Raw genomic sequence first — 20,162 nt, forward strand, 5'->3', positions numbered from 1 at the left:
GTGATGTGGGAGAGTGAGAGTGGATGGTGGTGGGGAGGCTGCTGATGAACCCAAGGTTACAGAGCTCGATAACCGTTAACGTGGCCTATGTGCACCCAACCACAAAGACCTCAGACGTCAATGAAGGTAGAAACATCGCGAAAGTATCCCACATTCCTCCACACAGCCTATCTCGTCGCGCATGCAGACAGCGACGCGTAAAGTGTCCTGCAAAGCGGCACAGTCGCGTTCCTACGCAAACAAATTCAGCATGCAAACCAATCAAACATGACGTCGCCGCATCGCGTCCAGCCAAACACCCTGATCGGCGTTCGTGCATGGCCAGACCAGCGACGGCCCAGACCCAGACCAGCGCCCGTCGATAGATCTAGATCTCGGCCTGCACGAGCGGGACCTTGCATGTTGCCCCCCTTCCTTCTCTGTCTTCCGCGCTCGAGCGTGGAAGAAGGAAGATCACCTCGTCTTAGACATCTGGAAGCTGTCGTCTTGGAAGCTACCAGACCTAGAGAATTCCACCGCCTCCGCCTCCCCACCAACCCCCATGCATGTTCCCCCTTCCTTCACCGCTTGAAATCTATTCAAACATCCGTGCGACGACTGCCGTGTCTCATGATCCAGCATACCTTTTTTGGCCCGACCCCAGATGTCTTTTGGCCTGACCCGGGTACTCGGTATGGCAGCTTTCGGTGGTTAATATTAGCATAAAGGTGCGGAGAAAAGCATGTAGCCTGCATACTCAAATCCTAAGGTCAGTAAGGACCGTAATAGACGCAGTAGTAGTAATGAAGAAAAAGCATAGAGTAGATGCGCAAGTGTGTGTTTGTATTGCTACCGAGTGTGTGTATTGTTGTGTTGCAAATGTATGCTATGTGTTCTTCTGTTTCCTTCTCAAGCTACCCTATGCCGAAATCCACTGCCACCTGCCAGTCTGTCATACTTGCATTCTGCTCCTGCCTGCTCAACTCCTCTGGAACGCAACAATCTCTCCAGAACCTCCCGTCCATCCCCTTAGATTAAAGAATGAATGCAATTCGTGTGTCGCGTATACACTCGTGATGTGCTAGAAGTACGCCCCACAAGAGAAAAAAAGATAAGTTCATGTAAAGAAGAAGAAGAAAAAGAAGCAAGAGCGCCGAATGTGCTAAATCGAGAGATAGAAGCCGAAACACCCCACTTGTGCAAACAAAGGAAAAAAGCTTAGCAGTCTGTGATGAAATGCTTGTGTGAAACGCCCGAGAGACAACCGGATTACAAGAGGGATATTTTGCGTGCAAAAGACAGGGAAGAAGCAAGGTAAAAAAGGAAGAGGCCGTTGGGTGTGGTTAGACCGGCTGAACCACAGCTTTTGGGCAACAACAACAACAACACCCCCGAACGCGCACGCTAGTAAGACAGGGAGATAGGAAAAAGAGTTGTAGTGATGGTGTGATGGTATCAGCAAGGTGTGAGCCTGCTAGAGACGTTCAGGTCGCGGAGCATGTCAAAGGACATGCCGTCGACGTTGACGCGCTGCTGTGACTCAACGTACACGTCGTGCACGTTGGAGAAGGCGTTGCCCTCCCAAGGCGATACAGCAGTAAGCCTCTTGTTGTGTGGGTGTGGTGGTGTGACTGCCGCGATGACAGCCTGCTTCATCTGCGGGGTGATGGCCAGGCGCTTGCAGTCAAAGTACGACGACGACGACACCGAAGACGACGTATACGAAGGTGCTGACGTCGAGGTGAGCTGAGGTTGCGAGGGGCAAGACGAGGAGGGGTAGTCGGCGATGTCCTCGTCATCATCGTGTTCTTCCTCAGGTGAGGAACGTGGTAGTGCTGACGGGTCAGGAAACTTGAAGGCTTTAGCCGTAGTGGGCTCTGACTCTTCCTCTAGCGGCGTCGACGAAAATAGAAACGACGAATTGTGGTGCGAGGTCTCGTAGTAGCCTAGGATGGACGGCGTGAAGTTGCTTCCCTTGGAGTTGGGGCCTTGTTCACTGGAAAAGGTATACTCCGGGAGGGGAAGCGCCTCGTCATCCGTGTCGTCGTCGGTGGAGCTCCAGGCCGAGAATTGACTCTTCATCGGCGGTCGCACTGGGGGTATCTCGATGGCCTTGGGTCCATCCGTCTGGCGGCGTGCATTTGGGTTTGGCGACGATGGCACTCGAGGAAACGATAGATCCGGACACGATCGGGGAGAGAGGGATGAGGTAGGGCGATGGTTGGATTGGTACGTCGGTATTGACTTGAGTTGGTTCTTGATGAAAGCGGCAAGGTTAGCGGAATAGTCGCCTAGCGTGGGTGACATATTCCGAGGTTCGCCATCGTTTACATGTGCGACCACGGTTGAAGTGCTGTTATCCGTGGCATCGGATGGCATGCGAGAGTGAGACCATTTTGCGTCAAAGGGAGATGGTTGATCTTGAGGGGTGGGTAGTGCGGCGAGGCCTTCGAGAAACTTGAGGTGGTCCTGGGGGTTGAAGAGACGGTTGACTTCGTCGTCGACGGACTGGTTGCGTCGAGCTCGGCGTTTCCGGACGGCGGCTCTGCCCTCAGCAAGAATAAGGAGTGCTTCTGGGGTTGAGCAACCCAGAGCCTCAACAATGGGAAACGAGTTACTTCTTTGTCTCTGCATGCTGTGTCGGGGGCTCGCCCTGCGAGGGGATGGCGAAGAGTGGTGGGAGTCCATGGTGTATATTAGTCCGGATAGAGCGGGAGAGGTGCTAGTTCATGGCCGCAGAGCCGCGGAGTGAGTCGATGCTGGGAGCGAGGAGTCCTAAATACACAGTGCAGGTTGAGGGCAGACGTCCAGGGGGTGTTGTGACAGTGCTGGTCCACGGAGCAAAAGGAAAAGAGAGTTGCCGCGTGTAAAACGGATGGCAAGGCTACTTTGAAGCCAGAAAAACGGTCGACGGATCAGGTCAGGATGGCATTAGTGGCCCATCTCGCTTCCCAGGCCCCAGGCAGCCCTAGCCCGACAAGAAAATGCTCTCCTATGGGCCCAAGCCGAAAAGTACGAGTTGGCAGGCAGGCGTACGGGCACATGACGTTTACAGCCCTCGACCAGCGACATGGGTGGGTCTTGCACGGCCTTGGAAAAGCGCACACTCAGGATGAACTATGCTGCACCCCTGGATGGCGTGCACCCATCTGCCGGATCCCGCTGGCGTTTCGCAGCGCTGCCCAATGGGGGCCGAGAGGGCGTGCGGCCTGTCATGCGCCGTCTGCTACCGTCGTGGCAAAGCACCGGAATCTCCGTTTTGCCATGGAGGGTTCGCGTTGGAGCGCCTGATGGTGAGAAAGCTCGCAGCCTGTCAGCGGTGGTGGAGGGCCTGCGCAGACGTGCCGCGACAGCCTGCGTGAACCATCGTACCCACATCAAACGAGGCCTGTTGCGTGAGGTCGTGGTGATCATGATCGACGCTACCCTTGCTTTTTTCCCTCGCTGTGCTGTTTCTCCAAGGCCTGATCAGCCCTGCCACTGATGCGTTTGGCCCGACGATCTGTCTCTGACTGGCCGCAGCTAAGATAAAAGTGCGATCGATCAGCACTGGCCGCGCAAGCGAAACTCTGCTGTACATGTAAACGGCGGTTCACGTACCCTCGCGTCGTCGTGATGTAGGAATTACACCTCACCTGCGCCGCATACACGGGCGCTCTCGTAATTGTCCGAGGTGGGTGAATGTGCGCCGTGCTAGAGCAGGTACGCCGAAAAAAGAATAACCGGCCCGACTCGAGCAGACGCGACACTGGTCCGAGGCTGAGCAACGCGTTCGCATCACGAAACCCGCGATAGAGTTGGATTTCCAGGGTCCTGAAGAGTCATACCCTCCGTGCCGATGCCATTTGGTCGGATATCCGGTGCCGTGTGGGATTCGATAGGTCCGACTGTGGCTGCAATACCGCAATCACTGGCGCTATACTGTAATCACTGGCGGCGTCCCTCCGATAGCCTCAGCTGTCAGACTGAAACTGTCGCACCGACAATTTACTTTGTACCGCACTCTGCGACTCACTGGTAGCCTCGTGAACTCTCAAGTCACCCCTCATTTGCTTTTCTCGTCGCCTTGTAAGGCTTCGGCTGCGCCCTGGTGCTCATCTTACCCCCGTCCAAGCGCCGCTTCCTGCCCATGTCGGGCTGTTTCCGCATGCAGCTTTGGTCGCCCGGGCATCAACACCGCATCTTTTTTTTCACGATTGACATCATCACCGCGCTCATGAGTTGTGCGCAGGCAGCTGCCTGATCAGCACGGTGCGCTGGATTTGCCCGAACAACTCCTCTGACATGCGAAACCACGACGCCCCGGGCCACCGTCCGAGCCTCGCCGCCGTCGCTACCACAGAGGGCTGCCTGCCCAACGGCGGCGCCTTCCCGGATTGCTTCACTTTCTCGCTGGCACCTTCCTGCATGTCTGTGTCTTCAGTTGTTTCACCACCCTCGACGGCAGTAGCCCCGCAGGAGGTATGCCATTGTGCGACAATCCCATCTTCGATCACCCACCACCTCTCACCACCTCACCATCTACTGCGACACCTACCCGCCCATCTAACTTTGCATCCTCACCCCATCTCACGTAATGCGTTCGACCGCATCCTAGGGCACCATCACCACACCCCGCCGGTCCTTTTTCCTAGAGTCGGCTCGATCCGACCAACCCATGCTATTCGGCAATTATATCGCGGGCCTTGTCATTCTCTCGGTGCTACCTCTGCTTTTTATCCTGGCGCGCTTCTACTCAAAGCGCACGCGACTACTGCCATGGACTATTGATGATACGTTTTTGGTGTTGGCCCTGGTATGGCCTGACCCCTTTACAGAAGGCACTCTCTAACCACGTCGGGTAGCTCCTTCTCTACGTGGTGATGGCAATGTTTATTGTTTGCGAGTTGCTCACGTCTGCGATTCATACTGCGTTGCTAATGCGACGAAGCGATGGCTGCTGGTCTTGTCCGTCAACACATGGTGACAGCTGCCACGGCGGATCTCAAGCGAACGCTGATAGTATGACATTCTTGCTGTGGATAACATTCTGGCTGTGAGGCGGGCGCTCACGCTCACAGATACTGTGGCTCTTCCGGCTACCCCTAGCCATATGCACAGCCTTCACTCGATGCGCGATTCTCATCTTCTTCATTCGGACCTTATACACCAGGACGTACAGCTGGTTGAGATACGGTGGTATTGTCAAACCTTACACATCCACCACCATCCGGTATCCACATGTTTATTAATCCAAACCACAGCTCACTTTTGTACCATTGCGGCGATCGCCTTAGGACTAGCGTCTGTCATGGTAATCGCGCTCCACTGTCGACCGATCAAGCAAAACTACACAATACCTTTCGAGGATCCACGATACTGCTTCCGACTGAAGCCCTGCGTGGTCACCATAGCGGTGCTGGGAGTAGTCCTAGATGCGGTCATCTGGTGTTTTCCACACTATGTGGTCTGGCATCTGAAGCTGCGCCATTCCCACAGGGTGGCTGTGTCGGCCATATTCGCATTTGGGTTGTTGTGCGATCAGGGACCATCCTCTCTCAGTCATGGCTAACGTGAGTAGCAACATGTTCATCGGTGCCTTTCGTGTCGACTCACTGGCCGATGTCGCATACCAAGGCGACGTAACGTACGGCATGGGCAACACTCTGATGTGGGCAATCGCCCAGATAAGTACTGGAATCATTGTAGCATGTCTGCCTCATCTACGTCCTTTGTTCGATTGCATTCTGCCACGCCGGCTCATCCACCTCAGTACCCGCAAATCCAAGACTCAATCCAAAGCCTCTCAGGTCTCAGCTCAGTCTATACTCGTTCCTCCAATCATCCAAAGCAGAGCTGGATCCATTGTTGTCACTACGCAGATCGCTGTTCAGCCCGGTTCGCCAAATCTGTTACCACCTCCACCACCGCCGATAGATATCGTGGATGGGCAGCTTGACCCTTTGGGCCCGATATTCCACGTTGAGCCGGGACCTGCGAAGCGTACGAGGATAGTGTCATACGATTGTGGTGTGTCGCCGCGTGGCTGTGGCCTTCCTTACTGAGCTGAGGCTGATGTTGTGTTTTCCTACAGATGCGCACTGTTGCATGCACTTTGCTTCCTCCCCGCATACCTAGTTTGGTACTTCTCTGGGTGTTTGAAGCCCGACAATATGAGATAGTTATTCTTCAAGTGTTAGGACGTACGTGGACCATCCAGCCGCCGCCAGTTGAATGATTCGCTCGTCCCTCAAAGCTGTGACGCCTTCAAATCTCTTCTTGAAGTCCGCATCCGTTGCTAGACCCAACTGGCCCCTGCTGTTGTCTCCCGCCGCGAACAAAACTCTTTTGACCCTTCCTTCCGTCTTACACGTTTGGGCTGCCACTAGGATGTGGCCATGACCAACCGCTACCTCATACACCTTTGCGTCCTGACCATCTATCCGGACGTCCAAGCACTTGACGAACTCATCTTGAACGTCATCAGCACTGATGCCTGTTACCAGTGCGCTCGTTTCAGGATTGCCATTCAGCACGTTCAATTCTTCATTTGACCCAGGACATGCCTGACCCCATAAGAAGAGTTCGCCGTCCGAGTCGAAGGCCGCGCTCATGTACCCGCCCGATGCCACCTTGTTGACGTAGGTGACCTCAAGGTAAGGCACGGGCGCAATGTCTAAAGCACCATCGTACGGTCGGCCCAAGCACTTCTCATACCTCGGATCCCTTGTCTCCGTCCAAACGTGCCCATCGGCGTCTAGCGCAGTCATCGTCGTAGCATTTCCAACGCACAGCGGGAATTCGCCAAGTTCGTAAGGAAGGACCGTTACTCCGGTCCCCTCACCCATCTCACCGGCCTCAAGATAACGCCGGAAAGCCGCGAAGTCTTTGACCCGCACCACCGACTCCACAGCCGCGGAACGTTGCTCAACGTAAACCAGCACATGCCCCTCACTCCCGATCTTCACGTCCCTCACGATCTCAACCTGATCGCTTATGGTGAAAGTTTGTATGTCTGGTACGCCAGTATCCTCGATCTCAACATCGGTACCAAACATGACGACCTTCTGATCCGCTGCTTTCCGGTCGATGTCCTCCCCACTCTTGTCAGTCAACACATACCCCCTCAATCCATCGTGCATCGTGCTACCGAAGAAGATGATCTCGCTTCCATTATCGCGATTTGGACCGATAGGAAGCGCTCGTTTCAGATCGCTGTCGCTGGTCAAGTATTCTTTCTGAGCAGCCGTGAGGCCTGTGCCCATGTACCGAACGTGTGGTTCCCCAACACCATCACCACTACCACCATTCTTATTCCCCTCTCCATCTCTATTTCCACAATCGACTGGGTTGCTGCAAGCGACCACAGCGTCGCACCAACCCGCCCAAAGCACTCTGATGCTCTGTGCCTGCAAAATACACCCAGTGCTCCCCGCGCTAGTCCCAGGGCGAGCACCCTCGTGTTTCACACCAAAAGCGTACAGCCGCATAATGCGATCCCGACTTGTCTTGTAGCGGACGAACAACAAACAAGCTGTTCGAAACAGGAAGTAGAAACGAGAACGACAGAAGCAACACAGGCCGTTGGGATCTGTAACCAATGTTGTCGATCGTTTACGCCTCTTCCCGTGTCGATCTACGGGCGGCGCGTGGGGTATGTGTGGGTTGGGTTGGGGGGGGTGTGGGTGGAGGTGTTACCGTACCAAACATTTACCGTGTCGCGTAACGTGTTGTGACAGATCCATGGATCGGGCCAGATGGGTCTTAGCGTCAACACGACGCGACGCGCATTAGAAGATTCGAAGACGCAGACGCAGGACGCAGGACGCGTTCGTTCATCCCTAGCGTAGGCGCGTACGTACGCGTCCTTCTTCCAAGCTTCTGTTCTGCGGTCGAGCCCGAGTGCGCGCGGAAATCTTAACCCGAACTCCACACACGGTGCGCTTTGTCTGCAGTGTCTGTGTTTCCACAATCAATCTTAATTAAAGTTGTCAGTTTGGTAGACTTTCGCAAACAACTGTAACAGTGACAGCGCGGGACGACGCCCGGCGGGAACCGTTGCGTTGCTCTACGTTTATTTCGAAACGTCGCCTTCTTTCCGTTACACGGCCAGTTTCCCCAGGTATGGGATGACGTAGAACGGTGTGTGGGGAAATTGCGATGACAGCAGAGCCTCAGGATAATGTCACTGCCTCAGGTGGCGAACTACTAATCAAGGACGTGGACATTGGAAGAGGGGGAAGTTGGAAGGATTGGATTAGGCGCCCTACTACGAGAGCAGATTGCACAATGCCAACCATGTCAATCCACCACGCGTGCATCATCATCATGCAAGATACGCGAGCGACATTACAATCCTTCGACTATACCAACTGCGTCATCTGCCGCTTCTTCTGGAGCTTTCCCCGCAGCCCGCTTCCTTGATCTCGTTTCCAAGGTTATCGCGGAAAGTGGCCTGTTCGCATCGAGAGGGGGAACACGAGACGAGACGAGAAAGGAAGGAGCGAACCGAAGCTGACGAACCCCTCATTCTCGAGACCATGAATTGGATTAGACGAGGACCCAATGCCACTTGGTCATGCCTAACCGCTGGAAGAAGGAAAATAGCGAGGACTTTGGTACGAGGCCGGCGTAGGTGGACTGCCACCATGAGGCGAAGGTACCTGCATACAGTTCTTGCGTTAGCGTTTTATTCCAAGTCATATCAGTTTATTCCTATTCGTTCGGTCGCTTGACATTTCCGTATCCCTTCCTTCCATCGCTTTTCTTAGTCAAGAATTCTTGGTTTGCTTTTTCCATATTCCCACGGAACGTACTGTCGCATCTCCATCCCCGAATTCCCACGTAGCTGGAAACGAGGAACTTCCGTTACACCCATACTATCATACTTTCACACTTTCATACTACACGTACCTTCGACTGGCCCCAGTTCAGCAAAACCAAGCGCTTCCAACACCCACGGTGCGATGATAGCAAGGACGCCCAGGGCAATGACGGTGCACATGACCGGGTGCTCGATGACGAAGCCTTCGATGCTTTGGGCGGCTTCCCACGCGGTGTCGCAGGCAGTGGAGATGGTGGGACCGAGTTCTTCGTGCGACGCGCGGAGAGCGGTGGTGAGTCGCGAGAGGATGTGTTGGGCGAGCGTGGTGCGCCAGCCGGAGGGGCCGACGAGGGCGTCGAGGTGCATGCGTAGGTGGGCGCCGGTCAGGCGGGTCGTGAGGAGTTTTTCGACGACGGAGTCTGCGATCTCATCTGTGACCTCGTCTGTAGGGTGGGTGTTAGAGGTAGCGGCGGAGAGTAAGGCGACTTTCTCGTCGGGGTAAGTGGTGTGCTCCGGCTCCTCGGTGCCGCAGGGGAAGCAGGCTAGGATCGCTTGGAGACGTGCCATCGCCATGTTTTCAGCTGCTTTTGTGGTAGTTGGTTGAAGATGTGGTGGTGGTGAGAGCGATATTGATATGTGTTCAGGCTTAGCGCTTGTGGCACTGCTGCGCCGCAGGAGCGGTGATGGTGAGGGTGACACAGAGCTGCCTCGCCCAACCATTTTTCGAACGCCACAGTTATGCGACGCAGAAGAGTATGGGGAGGTAGGCTGCAAGGCTGTGGACAAGGCGCACTCTCATCTGTTAACAAGCCTAAGGACGATGTGAATGCAGTACAGCAATCTTACCAGATCTTGGTGAGCGCTTCTATCAGGTACTGCCTCTGAGTTGCAAGTCACATTTTGGAGCAGTACATCTCACGGAAATTGACTTCTACCGAGCTCATTTCGCGCCACCGCCTGTCCAGTCTTGTGCAGTCCTTTTCTATTCGGACAGAATGGAGATGGAACAATGAGCTTATGGCGGTGGGTTGCTTGATATGGCACTGGCACAATTCGATGCCCGAAGGTAAAGGTGACTCTCGATAAGATCAAGGTCGCGTACACACTTGCCATGTTTGATCCGCTGAGCACTTGCCATGTCGTCTGATACTCTCTTACCGCACTTGAAATCGTTCAGCTGCTCTTACCTTTACTTCGTCTTGGAGCCTGCTAGACTGCCATAAGTCGCATTGTACTTGCTTATATAGTCTCTCGACTTCATCCTTTGTCACTACGACTCCATCACTTTACACGATCTGAGAAACATCAAACCAACACTTGTCACTACCTCGTCGTCAACTACCGTACAAAATGGGCGGCCACGCCTTCAAAGGACTATATTGTCCGCGCATCTCCCCAGCTGTCTACGACAAGGTCAAAGCAGAGACGAAAGCCGCGCTGCAGACTGTCTTCGCGCAAGTCGTGGTACCGACTGAGATGCCCGGCAAGGTATGACTACACATCCGACACACTGCTCACCTGCTGACACCCACAGGACGACTACGGCGACGTCGACTTCCTAGTCTGCTCCCCTCTCCACTCCGAAGGCACTATCACACTCGACACATTCCCCTGGCAAAGCACCGTCTCTCTCATCAAAGACGTCCTCGATACCACACATGGGCGCCAAGGCTTTCTTACCAGAGACTGCATGTACTTCGCCATCGACTCGCCCCACGGCGAAGAGAACTACTTCATCCAGATCGATGTCAAAGTCTGCTTCAAGCCGGAGTTGTTCCACTGGTGTCACTTCGAGCTCAACTACGCAAGTAACAGCAAGATGATCGGCAGTATGGTCAAACCGCTGGGCCTCACCATGGATCCTGAGGGTATACATGTCCGTGTTGAAGAGATGGAAGAGACGAATTTTCCTGGTAGCATGGTGTGGGTTAGCAAGGATCCGAAGGATGCGCTGCGGATTGTGGGGTTGGATTGGAGGATCTTGAATGGGGGATTCAAGACTAAGGAGGAGAGTAAGTTTTGATCTGTCTTGTTTGTGAGTTTCACTGATGGTATTTTTAGTCTACAAGTACTTGACTAGCTCCTGGCTCTTCCACCCAGGTCACTTCGCCGCACGACTAGCCGAGGAGAAGTATAACGACCGACTTGAAGACCGCGCACCGTACTGGACACATTTCATCAAAGAATGGGTTCCGCAGCATTACCCTGGCTACCGTCCCATCCAGCACATTACAGGCCCAGAAGAAGACGACAGCAAAGCCATCGAGCACGTCGAAGAAGACCTCTCGGCATGGCAAACCCGCACCAGAGCAGCCGTCCGCAACAAAGTCTTCACCACATTCCCCCACATCGCAACCGAATACTACACCAAGCGCGCCGCATGGGTCAAAGAGCGCGAAGAGCAGAGACTGCGCGATCTCATCACTCAAGCCATTCCAACTGGTAAGAATGGATGGAGTAGCGACGTACCCGTTCCAATCATCATAGTCAAACAGCTTCAGCCGCAGACCCCCGATCTCGAACCCACAGCTACAGGCGAGCTAACACCGCCGTTGACACCACCGCTCACACCCGGCTTATCGACCGATGCCTCGCCGATCTCACCGAGCGCTTTAGTCCCACCTCCCTTCCCCCCATCTCTGTCAACCACCACCTCCCCCCCAAACCCACCCCTCTACCTCTACGTCGACGCCCTCCCTTACACACCACCCCTCCCATTCTCCGCCTCCCCACCTCCACCCAACATGTCCCCTTCCGCCAAACTGCTCTGTCTCTTCCGCTGGACACTCTTCTGCCCCTCCACCGGCACACCTTACCTCGCCACCATGCCGCGCGACAAGGACTTTACGATGGCGTGGACAGATGCGCAGTATGCTGGTGCCACGGATGCGGTGCTAGTAAGGTGGGCGGAGGAGGTGTGGTGGAGTGTTTGGGTTAGGCAGTGCGTTGTGAATTATCGGGGGATGTGGAAGAGGAGGTTTGAGAAGGCGGGGAGGAAGGGGGTTGTGGAGGGGGGTGTGGAGGGGGGGATGGGAGGGGTTGAGGAGAAAGCTGGTGTTGAGGGGAAGGAGAAGGAGAAGGAGAAGGAGAAGGAGAAGGAGAAGGGAGGTGCGAGTGTGGTGGGAGAGAGGGTGGAGAAGGTTAGGGGGAGGTTGGGGAGGTTGAATGAGAGTTTGGTTGGGTTGGTTTAGGTGGGTTGTATTGGAGATTGGTGGTGAGGTGGGTATGATCATTCCCGTATATCTCTTGGATGCGGGATGAATTTGGAATTTGGAGTTTGGACGGGACTTTATTCGGGGATATCCCATCTGGGCACTACATTGCTCATACGACTCTGCTTACGATGATGGCCTTTTCTCGAACATATCACATCACAGGAGTCATGGCTCCGAGGAAGCTAGAAATCTTGAAAAAGGTGTTCACTTTACATTTCGCTCAGAATGAGCAAGCATGAATTCTGCAGTGAGGTTCTCCTTATCTCTTGCTCATGATCCCCATCCCTTGAGAACGCTATCAAAGAAGACCTGAGACGTCGATCAGCGTTCCACGTTTTCCGCACAATACAGAACCAAGCAAGACCTCCCACGCCGATGTTTAGGTCCTCTTCCGCTCTAGACAGCTTAAAGTCTAAAAATGGTAGAGCACCTAAACATCGGCGTGACCGATCCTCCAAGCTTCCCTACCATGCGAAAAAGACTGACCACGCGGATACAAGTGATCTCGAGCGCATTCGACGCAACGCGCTAGTTTCCGAAGCGTCCGTTCCGACTCGGAACCGGTACCCCACACTTGATCGACCCTCTCTCCGCTGTCAGCCCCTCAATAATGACGCCAGCCAGACGCTTCTGGTCCCAACTCCTGCAAGCTTGCAAGTACCGAAGATGCCCAGGTGAGGGGTCGTCATACATCATAGACTGGGTCTGGTTCCGTTGTAGGATCAACGTGCCTTTTGTCCCCTGCGACTTTTCCTCTTCATACCATACGCGCACAGCCCTATTGTCGCGACGAACTCCTTATATCCTGTATCTTTGAACCTCTGAACCCTACACATCTGTACGCGACACCCGCAACAACCGCAACAACCCCCAAAATGTCCAGCTCCAAGATGAAAGCAGTGCACTACGAGGGCCCATTCAAGGTCTCGGTCAAGGACGTCGAACTGCCTACGATACAGCATCCAGATGATGTGATTGTCAAGGTTACGACGGCGGCGATTTGCGGGTCGGACTTGCATATGTATCAGGGACGGACGGCTGCGGAGGCGGGTCTGGTGTTTGGTCATGAGAATATGGGGACGATTATCGAGGTTGGTGCCGGCGTGACGCTTTTGGAGAAGGGGGATAGGATTGTGTTGCCGTTTGTGAGTATTCCGTGAAGATGTGGTGCGGATGGCGGAGGGCTGACGCGATGGATTGTAGAATGTCGCCGACGGCAGGTGTCGCAATTGCGAGGAGGGCAAAACAGCGTTCTGCACTGGGTAAGTCGAACTCCAATAAGGCTATCATGCACCTGTCCTAACAATGGCACAGAGTAAACCCAGGCTTCGCCGGCGGCGCTTACGGCTACGTAGCCATGGGCCCGTATCAGGGCGGCCAAGCACAATACCTCCGCGTCCCCTTCGCCGACTTCAACGCCCTGAAACTACCCAAAGGAACCGAGCACGAAGCCGACTTCATACTGCTAGCAGATATATTCCCAACGGGCTGGCATGGGCTGGTGCTCGCTGGCTTCCAGTCCGGCGAAAGCGTCGCGGTGTTTGGCGCGGGTCCTGTTGGTCTCATGGCAGCTTATAGTGGTATCCTACGAGGCGCGAGCAAGGTCTTCGTAGTCGACACAGTGCCTGAGCGACTGCAAGCTGCGGAGAAGATCGGATGCATTCCTATTGACTTCAGGAAGAGCGACCCGGTTGAGCAGATCATCAAGCTCAATGACGGTATGGTGGATCGCGCGGTCGACGCGGTCGGGTATCAAGCCGTGGACGCGTCCGGTAGCAAGGAGAAGCCAAACGTTGTCTTGGACCAGTTGATCATGGTGACCCGGCCAACGGGAGGCTTGGGTATTCCAGGATTGTATGTGCCGGCTGATCCAGGAGCCCCAGACGAGCAGAGCAAGAAGGGCCAAATTCTGATCTCGTTCGGCAAGCTATTCGAAAAGGTATGTTCGTGGCTCGAAGTTGTGATCCACCACTAACGACGGCAGGGCTTGCATCTTGGCACCGGGCAGTGTAACGTGAAGGCGTACAACAGGTATCTCCGCGACATGATTGTATCGGGCAAGGCTAAGCCGAGCTTCGTCGTGTCGCACGAGATCAACATCGACGACGCGCCGACGGCATACGAGAAGTTTGACAAGAGAATCGAGGGGTATACGAAGGTGTTGATCCATCCGAACGGAGCTCTGAACTAGTTGGACGTATGAGTAATTAATCTACATTTCATTTTTGAGTAACTCACGTTCAAGCATTGAGTGTCGCGTTAATGCGCTCTGTCATGCGATCGCGTCGACGCCTGGTGATGCCCCCCTCCGCGCTAGTATCGCTGCATCGCCATCGCTCCGTCGTCGACGAGGTATGCCTTGACAATCTTGACTTCCTCCACAGGGCGGTCTTCCTTGTCTGTCTTGACCAAGCCCAGCTTCTTCACGATCTGCATCCCGCTCTTGACCCTTCCAAAGATGGTGTGCTTGCCGTCCAACCACGGAGTCGGCGCCAATGTGATGAAGAACTGGGAGCCGTTGGTGTTCGGACCGGAGTTGGCCATGCTGAGGATGCCTGCACCGGTGTGCTTGAGTTGGGGGCTGATCTCGTCCTCGAACTTGTCTCCATATATGCTCTCACCTCCTCTTCCAGTACCCGTGGGGTCGCCGCCTTGGATCATGAAGTTTGGTATTATGCGGTGGAAGATCAGGCCGTTGAAGTAGTTGCGCTGCGTGAGCGTCGAGAAGTTTTTGCATGTCTTGGGCGCGTGGTCGTTGTAGAGTTCGATGACAATGGTGCCCTGCTCTGATTAGTAAGGGTGTTTATCGTATGGGAAGATTAACGTACAATAGTGGTATCGAGCGCGATGTCGGTAGCCATGGTGAATGTGTAGTTGAGGGTATGAGGACTGTGATGGCAGCTTCCCCACGAGCTGGAATTCCATGTGAACTTCGGGGCACGGACCGCACACCAGCCACACATCTGCGCCACAGCTACTAGCTCAGAGTGATGATTCACAGCTAACAACCTATTCTGACATTTGGCAACCACAACCCCATCAACAAGAACATGGATCTCTCAAACTGGGCATTGCCCCAGCTATCGAAGCTTGTTCCTCTAGACGATGAGTCACTGAAGCAACTAATATCCTATACTGAGTCACTATCGCCCAAAGAAGCAGCGGACCATCTGCAGAACTTCTTAGGCGATAGCCCGCAAGCACTTGAGTTTATCTCTTCGTTTAACAACCGGAGAAAGGCGAAACCTTCCAGCGGCTCTGGCCAGGCCCAAGTGTCAAATGGCATGTCAGAAGTACCCAGGGCGAAGCCAAAGAAGAAGAAACCCGGTTTGAACAAACTTCCGCCACCACGACAAGTAGAGGACCATGGCAACGTATCTGGTGCATATCTCAAAAAAGATGAACAAGATTACATGGCGGGTAGCTCAAAGCCCAAGGCTGCTAAATTCGGCTTACAAGAACAACCTGATGGGTTGCAATTACCAACCTTCACTACGTCATCGGGGACATCAACCCCCAAATCCCGTGGTGTCTCGCCTGCTCCGCAACCAGCGAAGAAACTTCCAGGCCAACTCATTTCCGATACGAAACCAAAGGCAAAGGCAAAGGTCAATGTTACCGGTGGCACGCCTATGCATGGTGCCTCGACGGCACTCAATGATCTGGAGTCAGCAATCAGAGCGCTCGAGATCCAGACGAACCCTACTCTTGCCCCACAAGATAACAGCAAGCGGAAATGCAATTGCATGGCTACCAGGCATCCTTTGCTCGAAGCTGCGCCAAACTGCTTGAATTGCGGAAAGATCATCTGCGTAAAGGAAGGCATCGGCCCATGCACTTTCTGCAACTCAGCTTTATTCAGTGCACAAGACATCCAATCCATGGTGCGCGTTCTCCGCGAAGAGCGCGGAAAAGAGAAGATGGCCGCCAACAACGCGGGCCAGAAGCGTGCCGATGTCTCGCTCGCACCACGCCCGTTCTCAACACCCCGCACAGGAACACCCGCATCTTCCAATCCCGCCTCGGACGTCGAGTCTGAGAACGAGAAGCTCGCAAAAGCAAAACAGCACAGAGACAAGCTGCTCGCCTTCCAAGCCCAAAACGCCAAACGAACACAAGTCCACGACGAAGCCGCCGACTTCGAAACCACAACAGCCGGCCTCAGCATGTGGGCCAGCCCGCAAGAACGCGCCATGCAGCTCAAGCGCCAGCAAAAAGCCCTGCGCGAGCAAGACTGGAATGCGCGCCCAGAGTACGAGAAGCGCAAAGTAGTCGCCAGCATCGATCTCTCCGGCAAGAAGCTTGTCAAGCGCATGGCTGCTACCGAGAGGCCGGCTACACCGGAGAGCGAAGATGAGCCACCCGAACCTACTCAACGGCCCCGAGATGGGAATACGCTATCGAGTGGGAGCGGGGCGTTCAGCAAGAATCCGCTGTTGGGTGGGCTGATTAGGCCGACTATTAAGGTCCAGGAAAGTAAAGGCAAGGAGAATGCGGGTGAAGGTGGGAGGAAGCAGACGTGGCGTCGCGTGCAGGATGATAACGATGATAATGAGCAGTGGATCTTGGATGGAGGCGTTTATGGTTCGAGAGCGGATAACGTGAGCTTGGAGATGGATGGGCTGAGATGATAGGTGCCATTACCTCCCTTACCGAAGTAACTACATTGATAGTGGTAAAAAGAACCAGCAATCAATATCCATTCCCAAACCAGCGCGCGAATCCATCTCAGTAAAAGCCCAGCGGTTGCCTCACAACAACATCTCCCATCCTCTCATTCTACCTAGGCAACTCGAATCAAGAACACAGGCTGCATGACCCCCGTAGCCGAACAGCCGTACTTGTGGCGTATCAAGCATCCACTCCGGTGTCGCTATCGTACATACGCGAGAGCGAGCATAGCTCACGGGACTAGACACGATGCATCTGTACGGGCAGGTCAAGCCCATACTCCCCTGTAGGCATTCAACGCGGACTTTTCTCCGCGCGAATAGGACCGATGGTAAAAGCCGCGCGGAGGTGTATTGTGCGAAGAGCGAGTGAGCGAGTGAAGAAACTGCCGTGGTCCCAAGTACCCGTATGTGCCATCCCAGCTGAAGCCCTCTCCTTACATACGGAATCGCCGCACCACCTCTCCATTCCAAGGTTACCAACACCAACCCACCGTCCCCCGCCGATCCCCGTTCACCTTTATCCCCATCCCCAGGTTTTCCAACGAAACCATCTAAGATCGACAAACCTCGCCAAAAGCTTGTTCAGCCGCTTCTTTGCTTGTTGCGACAAGCTCGACCAAGCAATTGCGGGGTACATACACACTACGCAGCCACGCTAACCCCATTCAACACTTCCCCGGTGTCCCATGGACATGGTACGGAAGGAAGTGATAGGCAGTTGGTAACGTGGCGGAAGTGTCAGGTAGGCGTGTTGGAAAGTTACCGCGGCCGTGGTGCGAGAAACGAATCCAGATGCGCGGATGGGGACGGTGGGTGGATGGGCTAGACCACGGATCTGGGGGCTAGTGTGAAGGAGGATAATGGAGGGAAAGGGAGGGATTTGGAGGAAGAGGGACGATGTGAGGACTAGCTGGATGTTAGGTGGGAAATACCCCGCAGCCTGAGTCGTGGGTGGGGAATGCGATGGACGGGGGCGTGGTGAAGGCAAGGGTGGGTTCCAAGTACATGGATGCATAAGAGCCCCGCTGAGCCTCCAAACGAAAGTTTTTCGCAGGACTGACAGCTTCGTTTGTACTGTTAAAGTTGAAGCTCTGAATTCCTGTCTACGAGGTCTTTTCCATACGTAGACTATGAAGAACACGATGCGAGACCACAGCGATGGCTCTGGTACGTAACCCTACACCCCAACTCCACATCCACCCACACATGTACTAACCCAATCCAACAATAGATGTCTCAGACCACTCCCCCTCAGCCTCCAAACCAGCGTTCAATCACATCGAGCAAATTCACACCAACGAGCAAGTCCCCGGACATACCAACTACTACGAAAAAGATGGCTTGCGGACAGCCGGTGACGGCGAGGACCACGACGCTGAGCAGCCTATGAACTTTAAGAGACTTATGGCGTTGGTCGCTATGGCTTTCCGTGCGTATAGCCTTCCCAGACGACTGATACACAACGGAGTCCCCTCGCTAACAACAAGAATAGTATGGACAGGCAGCCAAATCCCCGTCTACCTCTTCGGCGGCGTCCCCCCCTACATCTACGCCGACATAGGCGGCACCGACCGCTGGATCTGGTTTATCCTGGCAAACCTCCTCTCCCTCGCCGCCGTATGCCCCTTCGTCGGTTCCATCTCCGACATTGTCGGCCGCCGGTGGGTCGCCATGATCGGCGCGTGCTTCCTGATCCTCGGCATGATCATCTGCTCAACCGCCCATTCCATGAATATCTTCATTGCAGGAATGGTGTTTAGCGGTGTGGGCGCGGGCATCAACGAACTTACGGCGCTGGCGGTGACGAGTGAGCTTGCGCCGACGAGTCAGAGGGGCAAGTATGTTGCGATTTTGGTGTTTACGATTTTGCCGTTTTGTCCCAGTGTGCTTTGGGCGCAGCTTATTGCTAGTCAGAGTCCGGGGGCTTGGAGGTGGATTGGGATGTGGTGTGGTAAGTATCTCCTCCATTCTCCCAACAACGCATGAGACGGGAACTAACAATTCAGGTCTCTGGGCTTTCATCGGTCTCGTCCTGACCTTCGTGTTCTACCACCCTCCTCCCCGCGTCAACAGCGTGGGTATGAGCCGCAGAGAGGTTCTCGCACAGATCGACTACATCGGCGGTTTCCTGTCTGTTGCCGGTATGATCTTGTTCATGATGGGTATGCAGTGGGGTGGCTACCAGTACAAGTGGTCCAGCGCACACGTGCTCGCGCCCTTGATCCTGGGCGTCGCTTTCCTCGTTGCCTTTGTCTTCTGGGAAGCTTACGGAGCTAAACATCCCATGTTCCCCAAGCGACTTCGTCAGGAGCCCCGGATTCTTGGGCTGACACTTGTTATTACGTTCATCTCTGGAGCCAACTTCTTCTCTATCCTTATGTTCTGGCCGACGCAGGCGTTCAACGTTTATGGTCATGATCCTGTTGGTGTCGGTATCCGGGGTATTCCTGTTGGGTTCTCGATTCTGGCTGGGGCTTGTATTGTGCTGTGGTTGCTTTCGTTGCTCCGCGGTCACAACAAGGAGCTTTTGATCGTCTCGTCGATCATGATGACGGCAGGCTGCGGTGCTCTTTCTATCGGTCGCGTGGACAACTTGTACCAACTGTGGGGATTGTTGGTTCTCGCTGGTCTCGGCATTGGTGGTATCGTTGTGCCCGCATCCATCATCTGTAAGTTTCACGTCGCGTTGATCGACGAACGCGTTACTGACCTCGTCAGCCACTATCATCTGCCCAGACGACCTCATCGCAACAATCGCTGCTCTTACCCTTGCCATCCGCGTCATTGGTGGTTCGATCGGATACTGCGTGTACTACAACGTCTTCATCTCCAAATTTGTTCCCGCCGCAACCCACTACATCGGCGGCGCAATGGTCACCAAGCTCAACATCACATCGCCTGAGATCATCGGAGAGGCAATCGCCATTACCGGCGGATCGCTTCTCCCGCTTCTTCATGAGCTTCCAGGTATCAAGGACGTGCCGGGTGCGTATGAGTTGGTCGTGTACGCTGGCCAGCTCGCTTACGCAGAGGCGTACAAGTACGTGTACTACGTCAGCATAGCGTTTGGCGGAGTCAGTATCATCGCGGCATGCTTTTTGGGTGATATTTCCAAGTACATGGACGATCATGTCGCTGTGGTCATGCATTGAGCTGGTTGTAGGGTGCTGGAACGCAGTGGATGTGTAGCCGAGGTCCGTAATTACAATCGAGACTTTATTTGAACGCTTGCGTTTTTGACATTAAGCGTCCTGCATGGCTTTTGATGTTCGCAGCGTAGGTAGACTTGGCTGCATTGCGACTGAACGATGCAGAGGCTGTGATTGACTGAGCTTTGAAGACTTGCGCTACAGCTAGCGGCGCGATGTGCGTCATAATCGGCGAACACCTCTCGAACACCGCAGCATTGTTTGCTTCTGGCAAACCTTTGATAAAGTCAATGGAGGCCACTGTTGCCCATATCCACAACCTATTCGATCCTCCAGATACCGA

General features: G+C 54.3%; 8 protein-coding genes across 8 annotated transcripts; 4 read left to right on the top strand and 4 right to left on the bottom strand.

Moving 5' to 3' along the window:
- Window positions 1–1,434: 1,434 nt before the first annotated feature.
- Window positions 1,435–2,667, bottom strand: J4E88_010198 (uncharacterized protein; the record flags this gene model as incomplete). The annotated part of the gene is made up of 1 exon (XM_049403793.1): window positions 1,435–2,667. One exon carries the CDS (start codon window positions 2,665–2,667, stop codon window positions 1,435–1,437), a length of 1,233 nt encoding a protein of 410 aa, XP_049250454.1.
- Window positions 2,668–6,140: 3,473 nt separating this feature from the next.
- Window positions 6,141–7,223, bottom strand: J4E88_010199 (uncharacterized protein; the record flags this gene model as incomplete). The annotated part of the gene is made up of 1 exon (XM_049403794.1): window positions 6,141–7,223. The coding sequence occupies one exon, from the start codon at window positions 7,221–7,223 to the stop codon at window positions 6,141–6,143; it is 1,083 nt and encodes a 360-aa protein (XP_049250455.1).
- A 1,625-nt stretch (window positions 7,224–8,848) lies between these two features.
- On the bottom strand, window positions 8,849–9,355 carry J4E88_010200 (uncharacterized protein; the record flags this gene model as incomplete). The annotated part of the gene is made up of 1 exon (XM_049403795.1): window positions 8,849–9,355. The coding sequence occupies one exon, from the start codon at window positions 9,353–9,355 to the stop codon at window positions 8,849–8,851; it is 507 nt and encodes a 168-aa protein (XP_049250456.1).
- A 777-nt stretch (window positions 9,356–10,132) lies between these two features.
- J4E88_010201 (uncharacterized protein) lies at window positions 10,133–11,973 on the top strand (the record flags this gene model as incomplete). The annotated part of the gene is made up of 3 exons (XM_049403796.1): window positions 10,133–10,270; window positions 10,317–10,794; window positions 10,844–11,973. 3 exons carry the CDS (start codon window positions 10,133–10,135, stop codon window positions 11,971–11,973), a joined length of 1,746 nt encoding a protein of 581 aa, XP_049250457.1.
- Window positions 11,974–12,663: 690 nt separating this feature from the next.
- On the top strand, window positions 12,664–14,188 carry J4E88_010202 (uncharacterized protein; the record flags this gene model as incomplete). The annotated part of the gene is made up of 5 exons (XM_049403797.1): window positions 12,664–12,671; window positions 12,881–13,142; window positions 13,201–13,259; window positions 13,312–13,936; window positions 13,982–14,188. 5 exons carry the CDS (start codon window positions 12,664–12,666, stop codon window positions 14,186–14,188), a joined length of 1,161 nt encoding a protein of 386 aa, XP_049250458.1.
- Window positions 14,189–14,310: 122 nt separating this feature from the next.
- CYP1 (heme binding) lies at window positions 14,311–14,858 on the bottom strand (the record flags this gene model as incomplete). Its single annotated transcript, XM_049403798.1, has 2 exons — window positions 14,311–14,778; window positions 14,826–14,858. 2 exons carry the CDS (start codon window positions 14,856–14,858, stop codon window positions 14,311–14,313), a joined length of 501 nt encoding a protein of 166 aa, XP_049250459.1.
- A 189-nt stretch (window positions 14,859–15,047) lies between these two features.
- On the top strand, window positions 15,048–16,628 carry J4E88_010204 (uncharacterized protein; the record flags this gene model as incomplete). Its single annotated transcript, XM_049403799.1, has 1 exon — window positions 15,048–16,628. One exon carries the CDS (start codon window positions 15,048–15,050, stop codon window positions 16,626–16,628), a length of 1,581 nt encoding a protein of 526 aa, XP_049250460.1.
- Window positions 16,629–17,800: 1,172 nt separating this feature from the next.
- J4E88_010205 (uncharacterized protein) lies at window positions 17,801–19,822 on the top strand (the record flags this gene model as incomplete). Its single annotated transcript, XM_049403800.1, has 5 exons — window positions 17,801–17,837; window positions 17,902–18,099; window positions 18,163–18,477; window positions 18,677–19,339; window positions 19,389–19,822. The coding sequence occupies 5 exons, from the start codon at window positions 17,801–17,803 to the stop codon at window positions 19,820–19,822; spliced, it is 1,647 nt and encodes a 548-aa protein (XP_049250461.1).
- Between the last annotated feature and the right edge of the window lie 340 nt (window positions 19,823–20,162).

Source organism: Alternaria novae-zelandiae (assembly GCF_023758075.1).
Source record: "Alternaria novae-zelandiae strain BMP 2774 chromosome Unknown scaffold_30, whole genome shotgun sequence".
Classification (NCBI taxonomy): Eukaryota; Fungi; Ascomycota; class Dothideomycetes; order Pleosporales; family Pleosporaceae; genus Alternaria; species Alternaria novae-zelandiae.